This window comes from Tamandua tetradactyla, chromosome 4, assembly GCF_023851605.1.
Source record: "Tamandua tetradactyla isolate mTamTet1 chromosome 4, mTamTet1.pri, whole genome shotgun sequence".
In the NCBI taxonomy this organism is placed as follows: domain Eukaryota; kingdom Metazoa; phylum Chordata; class Mammalia; order Pilosa; family Myrmecophagidae; genus Tamandua; species Tamandua tetradactyla.
This window is the reverse complement of record NC_135330.1, coordinates 52,588,973-52,608,686: the sequence shown is the minus strand read 5'-3', so window position 1 is coordinate 52,608,686 and position 19,714 is coordinate 52,588,973. Positions and strand designations below refer to the sequence as shown.

At 35.7% G+C, this 19,714-nt stretch overlaps 1 protein-coding gene across 5 annotated transcripts in view; it reads left to right on the top strand.

Moving 5' to 3' along the window:
• KCNT2 (potassium sodium-activated channel subfamily T member 2) overlaps positions 1-19,714 on the top strand; it is a 450,533-nt gene that overhangs the window by 221,634 nt on the left and 209,185 nt on the right. For all 5 annotated transcript variants that reach the window (XM_077157297.1, XM_077157299.1, XM_077157298.1 and 2 more), the window contains 4 exons: positions 9,844-10,024; positions 11,194-11,358; positions 13,234-13,370; positions 15,793-15,856. In XM_077157297.1, the coding sequence (XP_077013412.1) occupies positions 9,844-10,024; positions 11,194-11,358; positions 13,234-13,370; positions 15,793-15,856 (547 nt within the window). The remainder of the gene's footprint in view (positions 1-9,843; positions 10,025-11,193; positions 11,359-13,233; positions 13,371-15,792; positions 15,857-19,714) is intronic.

The following is a 19,714-nucleotide window of genomic DNA, read 5'->3' as shown; positions in this document are numbered from 1 at the left end:
TTTTCTGAATAAATCTCTTAATTAGCTTGTTAATATTGCATAGAGGGGGCTAAGCAAGTAATCTGATATATATCAACTTACTCGTTTGGCTGTGATTATGATCTGGCAGATAACACAAAATAAAAAAAGAGATGAAAACCAATTTCTTCCTCAGAAATGAAATGATATGCACGTGCCTTCTCTATTCTGTCTCTCAATTCATCTGTCTTCATGCCTGCCCGTCTACCTAGCTTTCCAGCAGCTTATACTTTGCTTTTTAAAAATATATTAATGCAGTTGAATATTTATGATATAAATTAAGACAGGGGAGGTTATATTAAAAAGACTAGACAAACAATTTGTGGACTTTCGAACAGTAAATGCTATTTCTTCATGGTTATTTCTTCACATAATTGAGCTAGATCTGCTTGTGCACAGAATTTGGAGTGAATGTCCGAAATTATATACTGATTTATTTAAAACAGCTTTATAGAGGTGTAATTACATACCATAAACATCATTCATTTGAAGTATAAAATTGAATGATTTTTAGTATATTTACAGAGTTGTGCAACCATCACCACGATTTTAGAACATTTCCTATTCTCTTCCCAGTCCCCAGCAACCACTTATCTTGTCTCCTGTCTGGCCATTTCATATAACTAGAGTCATACATTATGATCTTTGAATCTGTCTTCTTTCATTCAGCATATTGTTTTTGAGGTTTGTCTATGTTGTATCATGCATCAATATTTGGTGCCTTTTTATTACTAAATAATATTCATTGCATATTGATTTTTATGTTACAGATCTCAATATTATACAATGTTTTTAATATTGATATTATAATATTTAATGCTATAATGTTTTAATCTTTAATATTAAATATTTAAATGTCAAATATTTTAATATTTAATATTAAATAATTTTTAGTATTTAATACTATACAATGTTTTTACAATGCTTTTTTTTTGCAGATGCTAGCTATGTTATTTCTAATTCTATTTGAACAATTCTACATTTAGGACATCTTTTAACAATTTCTGTGTTGCTCCCCTAGTTTTACACCATCAGCAGATTCATACATGTGAGGGACCCTTTTAAGATACATAGCCATCTTTTAGCAATGAAATATCTCTTCTTCCTATATAAAAACAAACCAGATTATTTTGACAAGGAGAAGATTTACCAATTTCTGGTCTCATGGTTCATAAACTGTATTCAAAGTGTTTATTTAAGTCACTCATAAAATTCAGTATATTTATTTTAAACATTTCTTCAGGATGCTTTATTTTTAAAAATTTTTTTCATTGTATTTTATGTATATATACACACACACACACACACACACACACACACACACACACACAAAGGAAAAAACTAAAAAACAATAATTTTCAAAACATTCTTCAACAAATAGTTACCAAAACAGATCCCAGAGTTTGTCAATGGACTACCATTCTATCATCTCTCATTTTTCCTTTTTGCTGCTCCAGAACACTGGAGACTAGAAGTAATATATATATTTTTAATCATCACTATCGACTGTTTTATTCTTTTTTGTGAAAAATAACATATATATATATAAGCTATAAATTCTAAGCACATCACAAGAATTAGTTGTAGTACAGATTTCAGAGATTTGGTATGGGTTACCATTCCACAATTTTAGACTTTTATTTCTAGCTGCTCTAAGATACTGGAGTCTAACAGAAATATCAATATAATGATTCACCAATCATACTCTTTGTTAAATTCTACCTTCTCTGTATAACTCGAACATCTTCTTTGATCTTTCTCTCACTCTTTAGGGATATTTGGAATATGCTTATTCTAATTTTTCATGTTAGAAAGGAGTGCCTATAATATGGGATGGGGGATGGGACTAGTTGACGTTCTTAGAAAGGCTGGCTCTTTTGCGTTTAAGGACTTATCTGGTCCAAGGACCCATCTGGAGGTTGTAGGCCCCTGGAAAGTTATCCTATGCATGGAACCTTTGTAGAATCCTATATATCGCCATAGGTGTTCTTCAGGATTGGATGGAAGAGCCCTGGTTGGGTTTTGGCAAGTTATGTTAGGCAGCAATGTCTAACTCAAGCTTACATAAAAGTGACCGCCAGAGTAGCTTTTTGACTCTGTTTGAACTCTCTCAGTCATTGATACCTTATTTGTCACGCTTTTCCCCCTTTTGGTAAGGAAGGCATTGTTGATCCTATGGCAGCAGCACCAGATTCATCCCTAGGAGTCATCTCCCATGCCACCAGGGAGACTTTCACCCCTGGATGTCATGTCCCACATAGGAGGGAGGGCTATGATTTCACTTGCAGATTTGGGCTTAGAGAGAATGAGGCCACAACTGAGCAAAAAAAGAGGTCCTCCCAAGTAACTCTTAGGCATATGTATTGGTAGCTAAGCTTCTCCATTACATACATTAGCTTCACAATAGCATGTCTCAAGATCAAAGACTTGGCCTATTGATTTGGGTGTCCCTAATGTTTGATCTATCCCTGGTAGTAAAGTTTAATAGTTCCATATTTTTCCCCCATCCCTCAAGGGACATTGCCAATAACTTTTCATTATCTGCTTAATATACTCTGTGATGTGTGCAGACATTTCTTTAAGCTATACAGGGTTAAAGGCCCTCATTCTTATTTTGGGCTTCCTGTGTTTGGATTGTTTAAGTGATCTATCCAGACAGTTTGAGTTAGATTATATGCTACAGAAAATTTAAGTTTTGGATAAAATAAGCCTTTCTTCCTTTGGTCTCCAAGAGTAGATGCGGTTCTAAAATATAGACAATGTCTTCTTTACCCCTAAATTCTGAATTACCTTAATCCTGACTTGATCAGTTTCATTCTTATCTCTGAGTACCAGGTTACACATATATAAAACAGCCTCTCAAAATTGAGAAATAATTAATTGCCACTCTGGACTAAATGTGACTGCTATAAGAATTTATAATCTAGGCCCCTGTTTTCTTAGAGAATTTTCTAAATGAGTCCATATAACAATTGCTCTTTTCTTGCTGGCTTATTTTTCCTCAACCAGTGTCCTACAGGTTCATTCATAATGTTGCATCCCTCACAACTTTGTTCTTTTTTGTAGCAGCACAATATTCAGTCATATGTGTATGCCATTGGTCAATCAACTTCTCAGTCAGTACATCCTTCAGCCACCTTCATTCATTAGACATCATGTGTAATGTCCAAAGTCAATAGTCCATCAATGCTTCAATTTTAGATAATTTCATTGTTCCTAAGAGAAAGATAACCAATAAACACAACCTCACCAAGTAGAAAGTCTAAACCTCCCCTTAACTCTTGTCCCTACCCTTATTATTTACCCCTGGTATTGCTCTGGTACTGTTGATGTTTCCCTGTTAAACATAGCCCATAGCAAGCAATGGCAGTTTTCCCCCTGAGCCCCAAACTTATACACTCTTTGTACAAGATTCATACCTTTGCAGTAGTTCATGCAAGAACTTATTTATATTTACAGTGTTAGTCTGTGGGACACATGAGTCTGTACAACTCCTTTCAATCATATTCACTTTCAATATGGTAATATTCCTGATAGGTTCACTAGTGAACCACCTTCACTTCCATCTATTCCTTTACATTTGAGTTCAACCTCATTAGCTAACTGTTCATCCACCTCTAACTTCTATCTCTAGGTTTCCTATATTCTATATTATAAGTCTCTGATTTTACCTTTAGCATGGTCATAAAAGTGAATATCAAACAGTATCTATCCTTTTGTGTCTTATTTCACTCAGCACTGTGTCCTCAAGGACCATTCATCCTGTCATGTGCTTTAGGACATCATTTCATCTTAATGCTGTATAATATTCCATTGTATGTCTGTACCACATTTTGTTAATCCACTCATCTTTTGATGGGCACTTCCATTGTTTCCATCTTTTGGCAATTGTGAGAAATGCTGTTATGAACATCAATTTGCAAACGTCTGTTTGTTTCACTGCTTTGGCTTTTCTGAGTATATACCCAGTAGTGCTATAGAAATGTCATAGGGCAAATTGATATTTAGATTCCTAAGAAACTGCCAAACTGTCTTCGATAGTGGCTGCACCATTTTACATTTCCACCAGCAGTGCATAAGTGGCCTGATTTCTCCACATCGTTTCCAACATTTGTAGTTTCCTGTTTGTTTACTAGCAGCCATTCTCATACATGTGAGATGATGTCTCATTTTAGTCTTGATTTGCATTTCCCTTATGCTAATGAAAATGAGTATCTCTTCATGTGCTTTTTAGTCATCTGTATTTGCTTTTCAGAAAAATGCCTATTCATATCATTGGCCCGTTTTATAAGTGGGTTGTTGAATAGAGTTTTTTCCTTAATTGATTCCTCAGTTAGGTCATTGCTTTTGTATAGAAACGTTACTCATTTTTGCACATTAATTTTATATCCCTCCACTTCCTGAATTTGTTTAGTAGCTCAAGGAATTTTGTTGTAGATTTCTCAGGATTTTCTAGTATCATGTCATCTGCAAAGAATGAAGTTTTACTTCTTCCTTTCCAATTTAGATGCTTTTTTTCCCCTGCCTGATTGCTCTAGCTACAACTTCTAGTGTAATGTTGAATAATAGTAGTAACAGAGGGCATCTGTTCCATTCCTGATCTTAGGGGGAAAGCTTTCAATGTCTCCACTGAGTATGATGCTGGCTATCGGTTTGTCATATATGCCCTTTTATCATATTGTGGAAGTTACCTTTGATTCCTATTTTTGAAATCTTTTTATCAGAAAAAGATGTTGAATTTTGTCACATGCTTTTTCAGCATCAATTGAGATGATCAATTTTCCCTTTTGAATTGTTCTTGTGCTGTATTATAACAATTGATTTTCTTGTGTTGAACCATCCTTGCATTCCTAGTATAAACCCCACTTGGTCATGGTGTATACTCTTTTAATGTGTTGTTAGATTTGGCTTGCTAGTATTTTGTTGAGAATTATTGCAATTTATGTTCATTAAGGAGATTGGCCTGTAGTTTTCCTTCCTTATAACATCTTTACATAGTTTTGGTATTAATGTGATGTTTGCTTCAGAAGATGAGTTATGTTGTTTTCCTTTTTCCTCAATTCTTTGAAACAGTCTGAGCAAGACTGGTGTTGATTGCTTTTGGAATGTTTATTAAAATTCCCCTGAGAAGCCATCTAGCCCCTGGGCTTTCCTTTGTAGGAAGATTTTTGATGACTAATTAAATCTCTACTTGTGATTGGTTTATTGAGATATTCTATTCTTTTTGAGTTAGTGTAGTTTGTTCATATGTTTCCAGGACTTTGCCCATTTCATCTAAGTTGTCTAGTTTATTGGAGTATACTTGTTCATAGTATCCTCTTATGATTTTCTTTTTATTTCTTCAGTGTCTGTGGTAATGACCCTCCACTATTTTCAGTTTTGTTTCTTTGCAACCTCTCTCTTATTTTCTTTGTCAGTCTTGCTAGTGTTCCATTAATTTTACTGATTTTTTCCAAAGAATCAACTTTTGATTTTATTGATTCTATTGTTCTTTTGTTCTCCCATTCATTTAATTTTGCTTTAGTCTTGTTATTTCGCTAGTTCTATTTGCTTTGGTGTTAGCTTGCTATTCTTTCTCAAGTTCCTCCAGGTGAGCAAATAAGTCCTCACTTTTTGCTTTCTTCTATTTTAGTGTAGGAATTTAAAACAATCAATTTCCCTCTTAGTACAGCCTTTGCCACATCCCATAAGTTCTGATATGTTGTATTCTTAGTTTTATTCATCTCTAGATACCTACTGATTTCTCTAACAATTTCTTCATTGACCCAGTGGTTGTATAAGAGTGTGCTTTCTAATCTCCATACATTTATTTGTTTTTATCATTGTATTTTTTGTTGTTGTTGTTGTTTTCTTTCCAATACATTTTTGAAAGTTCTCATTCTTTGGTGCTTTTTTATTTCCAGCGTCATTCCACTGTGATCAGAAAAGTGCTCTGAATAATTTCAGTGTTTTTAAATTTATAAAGACCTGTTTTGTGCCCCAGCATATGATCTATCCTGGTGAATGTTCCATAAGCACTAGAGAAGAATGCATATCCTGGTGTTTAAGGTGTAATGACCTATGTATGTCTGCTAGATCTAATTCATTTATCAAATTGTTTAACTTCACTATTTCCTTGCTGATCTTCTTTTTTTTTTTTTTTTTTTAAGACAGAGAGAAGGAAGGAAGGATAGAAGGAAGGAAGAGAGGAAGAAAGGGAAACATCTTTTAAACATTTTCTTGTTTTATTGTATTTTGTTTCTCCGTTTTCGTTACATGGGCTGGGGCCGGGAATCGAACCGAGGTCCTCCGGCATAGCAGGCAAGCACTTTGCCCGCTGAGCCACCGCGGCCCGCCCTCCTTGCTGATCTTCTGCCTGGTTATTCTTTCTATAGAGGAGAGTGGTGTTTTGAAGTCTCCTATTATTATTGTTGAAATACCTATCACTCCCTTCAGTTTTGCCAGTGTTTTCTCATATACTTTGGTGCTCCTTGATTGGGAGCATAAACGTTTATGATTGTTATTTCTTCTCAGTGAATTGTCCCTTTTATTAACATACAGTATCCTTCTTTGTCTCTTATGATGTTTTTACGTTTAAGTCTATCTTGTCTAATATTAATATAGCTACTCCTGTTTTCTTTTGCTTACAACTTGCATAGAACATCTTTTTTTCCATCCTTTCACTTTCAGTCTACTTGTATCCTTGTATCTAAGATGAGTCTCTTGTAAGCAACATATATCTGGCTTATATTTCTTAATTTGTTTGGCCAAACCTTATCATTTAATTGGTAAGTTTAGTCCATTATTATTCAAGGTTATTACTGTAAATGCATTTCCTGAATCCACCATTTTATTATTTCAATTTTTTTTTTTGTCAAATCTATGTATTCTTTTCCCTTTTTCTATTTTTATCCTTTAAGTTACCCTTACTGGTACTGTGCAATTTTGTGGCATGCCCCAGACCTTCCTCTCCTGCCTTTTTTTTTCCAGCTGGCAGAACTCCCTTCAGTATTTCTTGTAGGGCTGGTCTCTTGTTGACAAATTCTTTCAGCATTTGTTTGTCTGTGAAAATCTTAATGTTCCTCAGTTTTGAAGGACAATTTGGCTGGGTACAGAATTCTTGGCTGTAAATCTTTCTCTTTTGGGGTCTTAAATACATCATACCATTGCCTTCTTGCCTTCATAATGCCAGTTGAGTAGTCCAAACTTATTTTCATGTGATTTTCCTTGTACGTAGTAGATTGTTTTTATCTTGCCACTTTTGGAATTTTCTGTTTCTTTTCAATATTTGACAGATTGATCAGTATGTGTCTTGAGGAAGGTCTATTTGGATTTATTCTATTTGGAGTTTATTGGGCTTTTTTGATATGCATATTTATGTCCTTTTAAGGGTTGGGAAGTTCCCTCCATTATATCCTCAACTAATCTTTCTAGCCCTTTACTACTATCTTTTCCTTCTGGGACACCGCTGATTACAATTGTGCATTTTGTTTTGTCTCTTATTTCTCTGAGATTCGATTCAATTTTTTCCATCTTTTTTACCATGTGCTCTTTTGTGGGTTCTAAGTCAGTTGCCCTGCCCTCTAGTTTGCTTATTCTTTCTTTTGCCTCTTCAGATCTGCTGTTTGTGTGTGTCTAGTGCATTTTTAATTTGGTCTACAACATCTTTAATCTCTGTGATATCTTCTATTTTACTATTTATTCTTTCAAATTCTTCTTTATGCTTTGCTCTACACAGTCCCATTTCTGTATCCCAAACCCTTGGACAGCTTCCCCTGTGCAAGGATACTCCCAAGCCCTACCCTCCCTGTGTCCCCACTTCTTGATCTCCTTTATGTCATTAGTGTCCCATTGATTGCATTTAGTAGAGTTGTATGAACGTCTTTGAATAGTTGTTCCAAAGTCTGTGTCTCCTCCTGTGTTTTAATTTGGTATTAGGCTAGATTATATCTGTCTGCCTCTTGGTACACTTAGTGATCTTCTGTTGCCTTTGAGACATGTAAATATCTTGATAGGGTTACTTTGGAAGTTGATTTCCTTCAGTAGTCTAAAACTTTGTATCTGCACAATGGATGTGGGGCAGGATGTGGGGTGTTGGGCAGAGCACAAGAGTGTGATGATGGATTGCAGCACAGGTATAGGCACAGGTTGGGGATGCTATGCTGTTGCTTGTGAGCATGGAGTGCAGGTTGCAGGGTTGTGGAGGTGCACTGCACTGAGGGGTTTGTAGGGGAGGGGTGCAGCTGAGGCAGGCCTTGGAGCACAAGAGCAGGATGTAGTATGGGGAACACAGAAGTAAGGCACCGTGGGATGTGGATGGGGCTGCTAAGTGGATGCAGTAGGGTTGCTGTACAGGCAGGGTGTGGATGGGTGCTTGGAGCATGGAAGTCATGGGTATCAGGGTATGAGGTGGGTGGTGCAGAGGTGGGGGCACAGGGAGGGTAGGGCTTGGGTGTATCTTTGTACAGGGGGAGCTGTCCAAGGGTTTGGGATACAGACATGGGACTGAGCACAGTTCACAGGGGTTGTGGGATGTGGGTCAGGGACCAGTGATGTTAAGTGGGCGGGGCTGCGGTGCTTGTGCACAGGTACGTGTGGAGATGGGGTTGGAGCAGGGTTGTACGAGTGTGCAGTGCTTGGACTATGTTGCACAGATAACGCACGTGAGCACCTGCCAGGTGTGGGAGCAGGGCGCTTATGCCGGGGATTAGGGCAAGGGTGCATGTGTGCTGGACATGGGGTTGGGGTTCAGGGATCAAGAGGTTGGTGCACAGATGGGTGGGCCCCAGGCAGCAGGGAGGATGTGGTTGTGCGTGTGTGTGTGGGTCTAGGGGTGGGGCTCTGTTGTACATATGGGCAGAGCTCAGGAGCATTGGCTGGAGTTGTGACTGTCTGAGCTGGAGGCATGACAGGTGCACACGTGCATGTGTGCATGGAACTTGCAGGACCATAAACTGTTGTACACTTGGGCAGGGCTTAGGAGAAGCGGGGAAGGGTTGTTTGCTGTGGGCAGGTGGGGTATGAAGGTAAGCCCCACAGCTTGGATGTGCAGGTCACCACCTGCAGGGCGCAAGAAGAGGGAGTAGGATATCGAGGGCTGGGCGTGGGTGGGCGGGTCTTGGGAAAGATGGGACGAGACTGTGCACTTGGGTGGGAGAGGCAGGTTGGGTTGGTGAAGAAGTGGGCACGGTTGGGGTGGGGGTGTGTGGTGAGGATGCATTCGGGTGGTGGGGGTCGGAGCAGCGGCTCTTGGAGCTGGATTCAGGTGCGTGGGATGTGGGGTGAGTTGCAGGTCCAGGCCAGGCTTCCAGCTGAGCCTAGCACTTTCAAGGAACGCAGTTGGCTTACTTTCTAGTTCCGGTCGCTGGGTGCTTGCACTCCTGAGGGCTCCAGGCCTTCACGTTAGGCTGTTTGTGCTAACTGGATGGTCTCCAGTTCTCTGCATTTCAGTTCTTCAGTTTTTGCAACCTGGGCTACCTATGTGGTGTAGCATACCCTCCCAGCTCTCTTGCATCCAGGAATCACCGTCCTTGTCGCCTTCCAGTTCTTTCTGTATCTGTTTTTTTGGAGCCCGTGTGAACTCGACTGATCCTGTTCCGTCATCTTCCTAGAACCTTCTTTTATTATATTTTGCAACCAGTTTTATCCAATGGCTAATCAAAATAATGCAATATCATGTTAATGTAAACATGAAAATAAATTCCATTTTGAAGAGAAGAATGTATACTGTGAAATGTAAGAGCTCATTTATTAAATGGCTTTATGAAATGCGCTTTGGCTGTTAAGGAACAATGACGAGAACTAACGTGTCCAATTTGAAATTTTCATGCATGTTTGTCTCTTTAGCATTTGTGGAATCCAACATCTGGAACGAATAGGAAAGAAGCTGAATCTTTTTGACTCCCTTTATTTTTGCATTGTGACTTTTTCGACTGTGGGCTTCGGGGATGTCACTCCTGAAACATGGTCCTCCAAGCTCTTTGTTGTTGCAATGATCTGTGTTGCTCTCGTAGTTCTACCTATACAGGTAAACGGAATCATTTTAAATTTTTTAGACTTGTGCAAAGTTTTGTGAAATAAAATCTCCATATCCTAAGTAATACAGGGTGATTTATTCCTCCAATGTTAATATAATAACAAGCAATTATTGCATCTAATAAATTAAAACACTATCAGAAATGTCTTTTTTGCATTTATTAGAAACAGGTTTTTTCTCTCCAGTTGTGACTGACAATTCACATCTCTTTTCAATTCTTCACTATGCTTTCTATTAACTATAGAAATATTTAATTAAATTTATTATAGTATAATTTAGTTTTTAACTGTTGGTTAAAGGATCAAGGAAATAAACTTGTAAAGGGATGATTTGTCTTGATTCTTGATAATAAACCTAAAAGCTATATATATCATGATGAATAAAAATTGATTACATACGTTGATCAACTGAAACAAACAATATCTGAAGATAATATATAAATATTATGCATCATTTTGCGAAGTGAATAAGGAGGCTGCAAAGGATCAGAGATATAAAATGGGACTAAATATAAGTAAATGCCATCTCAACTCTTTTCTACAATGAACCTTGGGTGCTATGGCTGGGTAGGTTTAAAACTGTTACAGAAAATGTAAATTAATTCTGCATTTTCCATTACACAGCCTTTGGCCACAGTGTTTCTAAAATATACTTTGCAGGTGTACAAAAGTTACCTTTCTACTCTTCTCCAGTCCTCTGCTTCTTCTCTTTCAACGTGTCTGTCCTGAGTCTTCCATTGCCCTCATGTGCCAACTGTACTGTAGCTAAAACATGGCCTTATGTGCTTTTGGTATTTTCCATTGCATTAGTTACGGGATGAACCTGACAGAAAAATGTAAATGAGGTTTTCCTTTTTACACATGACATATGGCTACACACTTTACTGGACATACAGCAGGCACAAACATCTTAGTGATCTGCAGTGATTTAATAGGAAAATTATGTTAATGTATTTTCTTAGAGATCTGAAGCCCCTGGGAGACATTTGCAAACTCTAGCATAGTCATTTGAAAGGTTTCTCGATGGTAGGGAACACTTATAATTCAAATCGCATGTTTCATCTGTGAAATTGAGTATCACTAATACACAAGAGGTGAACTGTATTGATACTCATTTTCATGTCTTGTGTTTTTCATTCACTTGTGAAAAATATATTACAGTTTGAACAGCTGGCCTATTTGTGGATGGAAAGACAAAAGTCAGGTGGAAACTATAGTCGACATAGAGCTCAAACAGAAAAGCATGTTGTTCTGTGTGTCAGCTCCCTGAAAATTGATTTGCTTATGGATTTTTTAAATGAATTCTACGCTCACCCGAGACTACAGGTACATTTAAATCATATTATGCTCTATACTGGATCATATCTAGTGACATATTGTCAAACTCACTTAACTGATGGTGCAGCTTACATTCTGGAGTATTGTTACATGTACAACCAATATAAAGAAGCAAATGAAGAATTGCAGATATAACCGGGAACACAGAAAAAATGCTGGAGGAATGTACATTGTTTTAAGTTTCGTCCTTTACACTCAAAAGACAGATGGAATTATGTTAATGCTATAAAGAAAGGGTTTTCTTTGGATTAAAAAATTTCTTTTTCCTCCCTTGGATAAAGCATGAATTGTATTTCTATAAAACAGTGAATTTTAGTATAAAATACAATACAACAATGAAACAATCATTTCAGTATCATCTGTTCATTTGAATACTTCAGAATTTATGAAGTATTGCTAATAGAAAAGTGGAAATCTGGAATTTCCTTTTTTTTTCTTTTGTTTCTTGGAGTGTAACTAGGTCTTATTTTTAGAAGCAAATGAGCAGAAATTGGACAATAACTAACTCTATTGTGAGCATGAATTCAGAAAATTCTTATCTGTTTATACAGATAAAATCCTTAGATAATTCTTCTACTGGCCAAGAGTCTTGGCCTAGGATAGATTTAGAGAATCTCTTTTATTGCTTAATGCACTTAGTTCAATCCAGACAGCAAAGAGGTACTTGAAGATCTTGCTTTCCTCAATTAAAATGTTTTAAGAGGTTGGATATTCCCCAGGGATCAAGACCGTCTGGGTATATCTACTTATCCCTTTCTTGCTAAATTATATTGTGAATATATTGAAGATTAAAAAAAAACACTATATATTTAGAAGATTAATTTATAAGTGAGTCTTAAATATTTATTGCATTCATTTATTATCATATAAATGCATATTTGCATGTTCTTTAAGCATATCCATTTTATTGGTCTGGTATTTTTGCATATTCATATTGAGAAATTTTCAGTTTGCTCATTATATATCATAAAGAGAATCTATTTGGGGGAAAATCTGATCCCAGAAACAAAATGATCATAGAAATTTACTTTGTATAATATCAATATAAAGAATTCTTAAAATTCTAAAATTTCTGCTATATATATATATATATATATATATATATATTTTTTTTTTTTTTTTGCATGGGCAGGCACTGGTGATCAAACCTGGGCCTCCAGCAAGAATTCTGTCCTGCCACTGAGTCACCCTAGATATATTTTTGAGTGATAAAATGATGATTATTTATCACAGAATTTTCATTATTAAAGATTACTTTTTTCAAACCATTTCATCTTGAGAGTACCTTTGTGTTTTCTCCAAAGGACTATGCATTTTGAAATACTCTGATCTCAAACTATTTTATTTAACTTGCTCTGTCAGTGTTGTCAATATTTATATGAATTCTTGCCCATCCAGATATTTATAAGAAATCCATAAACATGTGTAATAAATAACCAAATGTCATATATCACTGTGGAATTTTTATTCCAAAATTAATAGCTAGACATATCAATTGATACTTAAACACTTGTGCCTGGTATTCAATGCATATTTTAGGATCAGCCTATGGTTATAAGTAAGAACTTCCTAAACTGAAACTACCTGCCAAATATATTAATTACCTTCTCTTTATTGTAGCAATAAGAATAAATAGATTGGATAAAATATATTAAAATGAGGTTTTTATGTCTCAGATTATGTTTATCATAGGGCAGTGTTATTTAGCATATGGTCAGGTTGAAAATGCAAACTTTCTTGATTAGCTGGAATTTATTTTAATTTTATTGCATTTCAAGATTTTCTTAAGATATTTTACTTACCCATGTAGAATAGAATAAAGCATTATCATTTCAGGCCCATCAACCATTTTGTTTCCAATAGGATTATTATGTGGTGATTCTGTGTCCTACTGAAATGGATGTGCAAGTTCGAAGGGTGCTGCAGATTCCAATGTGGTCACAAAGAGTTATCTACCTTCAAGGTTCAGCCCTAAAGGATCAGGATTTACTGAGAGCAAAGTAGGTATATTTTAATTTCTTTCCATCTTCCAGTTTAAAGTTTTAGGTTTCCAGTTTAATATTTTTTCTTTCCTCCACAATTTAGCAATTATCTCCAACTGTCAGAGATGGGCTGTGTACTGTTTGAGTCATCTCCAAATCCATGATTACAGTTTGATTTCACAAATAATAGTCTTGGTCTGTACATTCCGTGAACTACCAAAACAGTTTGGATCAGGGTTTCAACTTTAAGGAGTTTGTAATATGATGCACAGAGATTACAACATTTGTGTTGCTGGCGGTCAAAGACAAAAGAGTCCCTTGGGGATCAGAAGTAGTGACAGATCTTATTTACTGTCCCTCTTTTTCTTGTGCATGTGTGAGCCAATCTGACCCCAAAGGTGCCATCTTCTTAAAGATTTGTCACAGCTCATTGGGCTTGGACCACATGAGCAGAGTGAGAGCATGGCTGTGGTCGGGCAGACTCTGGACAGCAGGGAGTCAAGATGCCTGCAACATAACATCCATCGTATCAGAAGCAGGAAGAGATCCTTAGCAGAGTTGGCTTTGTTCAACGTTTGCTGCTGCATTTAAAGTTTTGAACATATTTTCATGCTTATCCTTGATTTGTTCTACTTGCTCTTTTAGATTGAAAAGTCTCCTCATTTTATGAGGCATAATGCTTTATGGCATAAATGCTTTTCATTTGTTTTTGTTGTTGTTCTGTTTTGTTGTGTTTGTGTGTGAGAGAGTTTGTACGTTTCTGCATATGTTCTGATGGGTGGTAGGGAGTAGAGGTCGTTGAAAATAACAGAAGTAAAATAAAGACCTTGTGGACAAACTACCAAGCTCCAGTTTACTGCTTCATCCTGCGACTGATGACTAGATACAAAGTAACAGTCACTCTGACCTTTATTTTGAACCTGAGATTATTTCAGTTCTTTGATAATTTCTGAAACAAATAAGAACACCATAAGTATCAGAATATAGTGAATAATACAAATTGCAATATTAAGCTTTGTTTGAGAGTATATTAGCATTTTTCGTGGATTAATTCTAATCCAAGTTAATTCTAAAATAAGTGGAATTCTCTTTGTACTTCAAGTATTTCTGGTTTAACCTGAGTCCTTTTGCTATATATATACTTAGTTGTTTGGACCCCAATTTAATCTGGTCATTATATTCATCTGTATAGAAAATCAGTCTGCTTAATTTACTGCTTGCATGAAAGTTCTTCACACAATTATAATAATGCCCATATGATATTAAATATGAATTTGATAAATGGAGGCTTTGTTTCCATCTAACAGGTTAATCTAAGCTATTGTTAGCCATTAGTATCTGCTGTTATTAGTATCTAATAGCTAGTGGTAGATACTGCATAGTATTAACATGAATTATTCTTAGTAGAATTAGGGATGATTTTTAGCACCCTAATCTCATTTATAAGAAGCCCCTTCATAATAAAAAGGAGGAAGAGAATGAGGATGAGGAAGAGGTAGCAGGCTGGTAATACTTAAGTTAAATGACAGAGTATTCATTTTTATATCTATTTTTAACCCTCATTTCGTATAAAAGATGTAGACTTTAATGTTAACTAATACATTCTTCAACAAAATTCCCCATGCAAGGAACAAGGAGTAGCATTCCCCAGACAAGTTCCAAAAGTCAGTTGCGTGAGTTTTTAATTACCTTGTTGAAATTAATGTTTGGAAATGTTATTCAATGCTCAGATTATCTTAATAACCATGTCTCAGCATTTGTCCAGAGTAGCTATTTTGTTTGGTCTAATTCCATGTGCTTTATTATTTTTCCTTTCCAGAGAAAATATTTTTTGAAAAGGCTTATTTCATCCTAGTGAACCAGAAGAACTAATCATTGTTCATTTTAAAAGTAAATTACTTTTATGTGTTTAGAATGTTATATGTGTTTAGAAGCATAATCACTATATTTAAGAAATATGCAATATAAATATGGGGGTTGGAGTTGGAACAGATGATACATTATTTTCAAGAAATATAAAAATAGAGGAGCTTTTGACTTCTGAATTGCTGAGCAGTTCTGCTCCCTTTCTCTTGGTTTCATTGAGATGTTGCAGCTAAAATGTAATTAAACCAAATAAAGGCAAATCCCCTTAATTTAATCAAAGATTATATTTGACAATGTAATTAATCATGAAAAATCAAATAAGATGTCCATCTTTTTTCTCATTTCTGTTATTATAAATTATTGAGTTATATAGCCAGACCCACAATGATTATTTTTTCAGAGGAAGTTCACTGTCAAATGCAGTCATGATCTCCAACTTTCATATATGATTGTTGATATATAGTTTATATGTTCTTTGTGTGTGATATGTGAACCAAAGCATGAGAATTCTAGTTTTCATACAACATGTGACTATTCCAATATGTGAAAAGTTTGTTTTTCTGTCTGCATTTAGGATGGATGATGCCGAAGCCTGTTTTATTTTGAGCAGCCGTTGTGAAGTGGATAGGACATCATCTGTAAGTTTCTAAGATCTCCTTTAGTGACTGTGCTTTCCACGTTAGAAGAATTTTTAAAAGTTGATTTTTTTTAATCAGCCAACATTAAATATTGCTGACCTTAAACATTTACAAGAAGGAGCCAAGTGTGTCTAATTTATTTTTGCCATATAAGAATAGTTACCTTATTGACTGTTGCAAAAAGGGTGTCTGTCTGTGAAATCATTTCTACTACTCCTTGAGTTTTCTGTCGATCGAAATGAAATGAATCATATAGAGAAAAGACTTGACCTTATTTTATTGCATATAACCTATGCTAAGTAATTTTGTTCAAATAACCTCAGTTTCCTCAACTCTAAAACAAGGCAGCTGGGTCAGGAAGACCACATCAGAATCAACTGCAGAGCTTCTAAAAATAATGTTTTTGTGAAAATTCTATTCAAGGTATCTGAGATGAGGCTTGAGAATCTGTATATTTTTAAAAGATTCCCAGGTGATTTGAAAGCAACCCAGTTTTAAGAGCCATTGGCTCTATGCTCTCCATATATTTTAGGCTTAAAATTCTAGAAACTCTTAACTAAATTAAATGGTATAATTCACAAAGTTTTAGCTTCTATTTAAAAAATAGGATTTAAATTTAATATTTTAAAAAAAGTGTTATTTTATGTTGAGTAGGTACTGTTTCTTCTTCTAAGCCATTGAGTGTATCTCTAGCCATATCTGTTACACAGACAAATGATAAATCTGGGTAGCTTCTGTAGAGACTGGGGGAAATACAAACTATGCATGGGTCTTTCAAGTACATGTTTTGCCCTTTTCTGCTACTCCTGATAGACATGCTCTAGGTTATATTAGCTTAGGGCTAAATTCTGAATTTGGCTGGTTCTGTATTACTCTCACTCTTATTTACTTAATCACCTTACGCATTTTTAAATCAACTTTCTCATCCTTCATTTGAAGAGGGCATATACCAAACAAAGGATTGTAAAATTTATCGGATATTTCTTTTGAAAGTATATGTATATATTTTAAAATGTGTCTGCTCTCCTCCTTTTCCAAGGTTACTCACATAATTCAGACCAGACTCTCTTCAGCTCACTTAAACACTGTCAGTAGCTTTTTAATTAGTTCAGCATAGTAAACCCCAAACATATCATATATAGCTATTACAAAATTAATTTGTATTGAATATAATCTGCTGCATGTTCTGTAATTATTTCATGCATATAATTGTGAATCTTTTGCCTCTCAAGTGATATCTTGAGTTTTAAAGTACGTGCAATCTTTTGCTGTCTGAAATGCTTTGTGCAACAAGAAAGGATAAGCATTAGGAAATAAATGCATGATGTCTTCCAGAGTACCCTTTTTCCATCATGGGTTTGAGAGCTTTCAGTTAAACAAATACATTCCATTTCCTTCTGACTGTACTAAATTGATAGGAAATGAATAAAAAGAGCTACACCCACAAGGACAAAGCGGATGGTATATGAGACAACACTAATGCAATATTGGAAGCTAGAAAGCAGATGGATGAGTGGTAACTGACTTAACAGACAGAAGGAAGCTGAAATTTAAGCTGGGTGAAGAAAAAAAAAAACTCAAAAGCAGCCTGCTTTGTGCAATGGAACTTAAAATGTCTTAGAATTAGAGGCACCAGATGCCTCTGAAAGTAGGGCTGCATGTTGGACCAAATACAAGAATAATGGTTGTTAAAAGTCTTTAAGAGAAGCAGTTTGGTTCCTTGACCACCTCCACAAATCCACAGTTGATTATTTTCTCCATCTCAGAAGTTTACTATTTGGAGAACCTGATACAGGGAGATTCTTCACTTAGAAACACAAGGCACGGCTGAGGGTACAGGTACCATGCTAAAGTCAAGGGACTTAAGGGCAAGTCACCTCACTGAATTTGAAGCACAAGTCAGCTCAGCATCTGCCCAATGGCCTGAGATCTCTGATGATAGGTCCCTATCTCCACTGATAAAAGACTGGAGGAATTTTCTCTGGAGAAATATTTCATCACCAGAGTAAATAACATATGCAGTCTCATTTTCCCAGTACAGATACCCCACAGTTTCTGATCACCCCACAGTAAAGTCCATCAGAAAATATACTTCCCATGTTCAGGTCACAGTTTTTAAGTGTTCTACTCCTACACATTGTTCAAATAGCAGGAATTACTAGACATTTGAGAAAATCTTTAATGAGAACAAGAAAAATGAATTAAGAAAGAATACACATGCAGAAAGAGGAACTGAGGAAAAAGAAGCAATGCAATACAAATCAGGTTTAAAAAGAAACTTTAAAATATATATTTAATAATTTGTATTCCAAATAACGAGCTGTTCATATATAAAACAAGGATAAACTATAAAATATAACAAACTTAAACAAAACAAGACACATCCAGTGAACCTAAAGGAAGTACTAGAAATTAAAAAATACTCTAACGAACGGAAAGTTCAATGAAGGGCCTGGAAGATAAACCTAAGGACATTTCAAAGAATGCAAAAAAATAGCAGGAATAATAAAAGAAAATAATGAAAAAGAAAATTAAAGGGTAGTAAGAAAGAAATGATATCCATAGAGTAGGGAATTAAAAGAGTCAGGAAAACAGAGGACAGACTGTTGGCAAAGATAAAGTACATCACATTTCCTAGACTTTAATTGTCAGATTGAGAGGACCTACTCATTAGAGAAGAATGGTTATAAAATGAACTATGCTGGTCAGTGGCATTGAGAGAAAAACAAAGAATGAAAAGGGGAGGAGAATGAACCTGAGGAGCAGAAGGAGAGAAGAAAAAATTCACAACTTGATGGAGAATCAGAATGTCTTCAGACTTGTAATACCAAAAGCCAGAAGACAGTGGAACAATGCTTTCCAAATTCTGAAGATTCTTTTTTCACCCAAATAAGCAAATGAATGAAGAAATTCAAATTTCAATTCTTTTGGTTATGTACCTAGAGGTGAGATTTCTGGATGGTTGTACACCTAACTTTATAAGGAACTGCCAAATGGTCTTCCACTGTGGCTGCATCATTTTGCATTCCCACTAGCAATGAATGACTTCCTATTTCTTCACATCATCTCCAACACTTACAATTTTCTGTTTTTTTTTTAATAGTAACCATTCGATTAGGTGGTATCTCATTTACAGTTTGATTTGCATTTCCCTAATAGCTAGTGATGTTGAGCATGTTTATATGTAATTTTTGGCCATTTGTATCTCCTCTTTATAGAAATGTCCATTGATGTCTTTTGCCCATTTTTTAAATTGGGTTGTTTGTCATTTTATTGTTGAGATGTAGGATAGCTTCATATATTCAGGATATTAAACTCTTTTTGGATATGTGGTTTCCAAATATTTTCCCCTGTTGAGTAGGTTGCCTTTTCATTTTCATGATAAAGTTCTTGAATGAACAAACATTTTTAATTTTTGTGAGGTCCTATTCATATATCTTTTTCTTTTCTTGCTCATGCTTTGTGTGTAAAGTCTAAGAAACAACTACCTATCATCAGGTCTTCAAGACACTTCCCTATATTTTCTTCTAGGAATTTTATAGTGCTGGTTCTTATATTTAGGTCTTTTATCCATCTTGAGTTAAAAATTTTGTGTATGGAGTGAGATAGGGGTCCCTATTCATTCTTTTGCCTATGGATACTCAGCTGTCCATATGGAAAATAATGGAGAGCTTTCAGTGGAGACTATATATTGAATACATTAGGACTTGGTCTAGACATTAATCAACCTTCTCAGTCAAACAATTTTGGTTTCATCTCCCTAAATAAGTTGTTCATTTGGAGGTTGCAAGGAAGAGGAGTGTAAGTAACCCTTTCTTTCTGATTAACTGGTCTGGGTACAATTTAATCCTTCTGAAT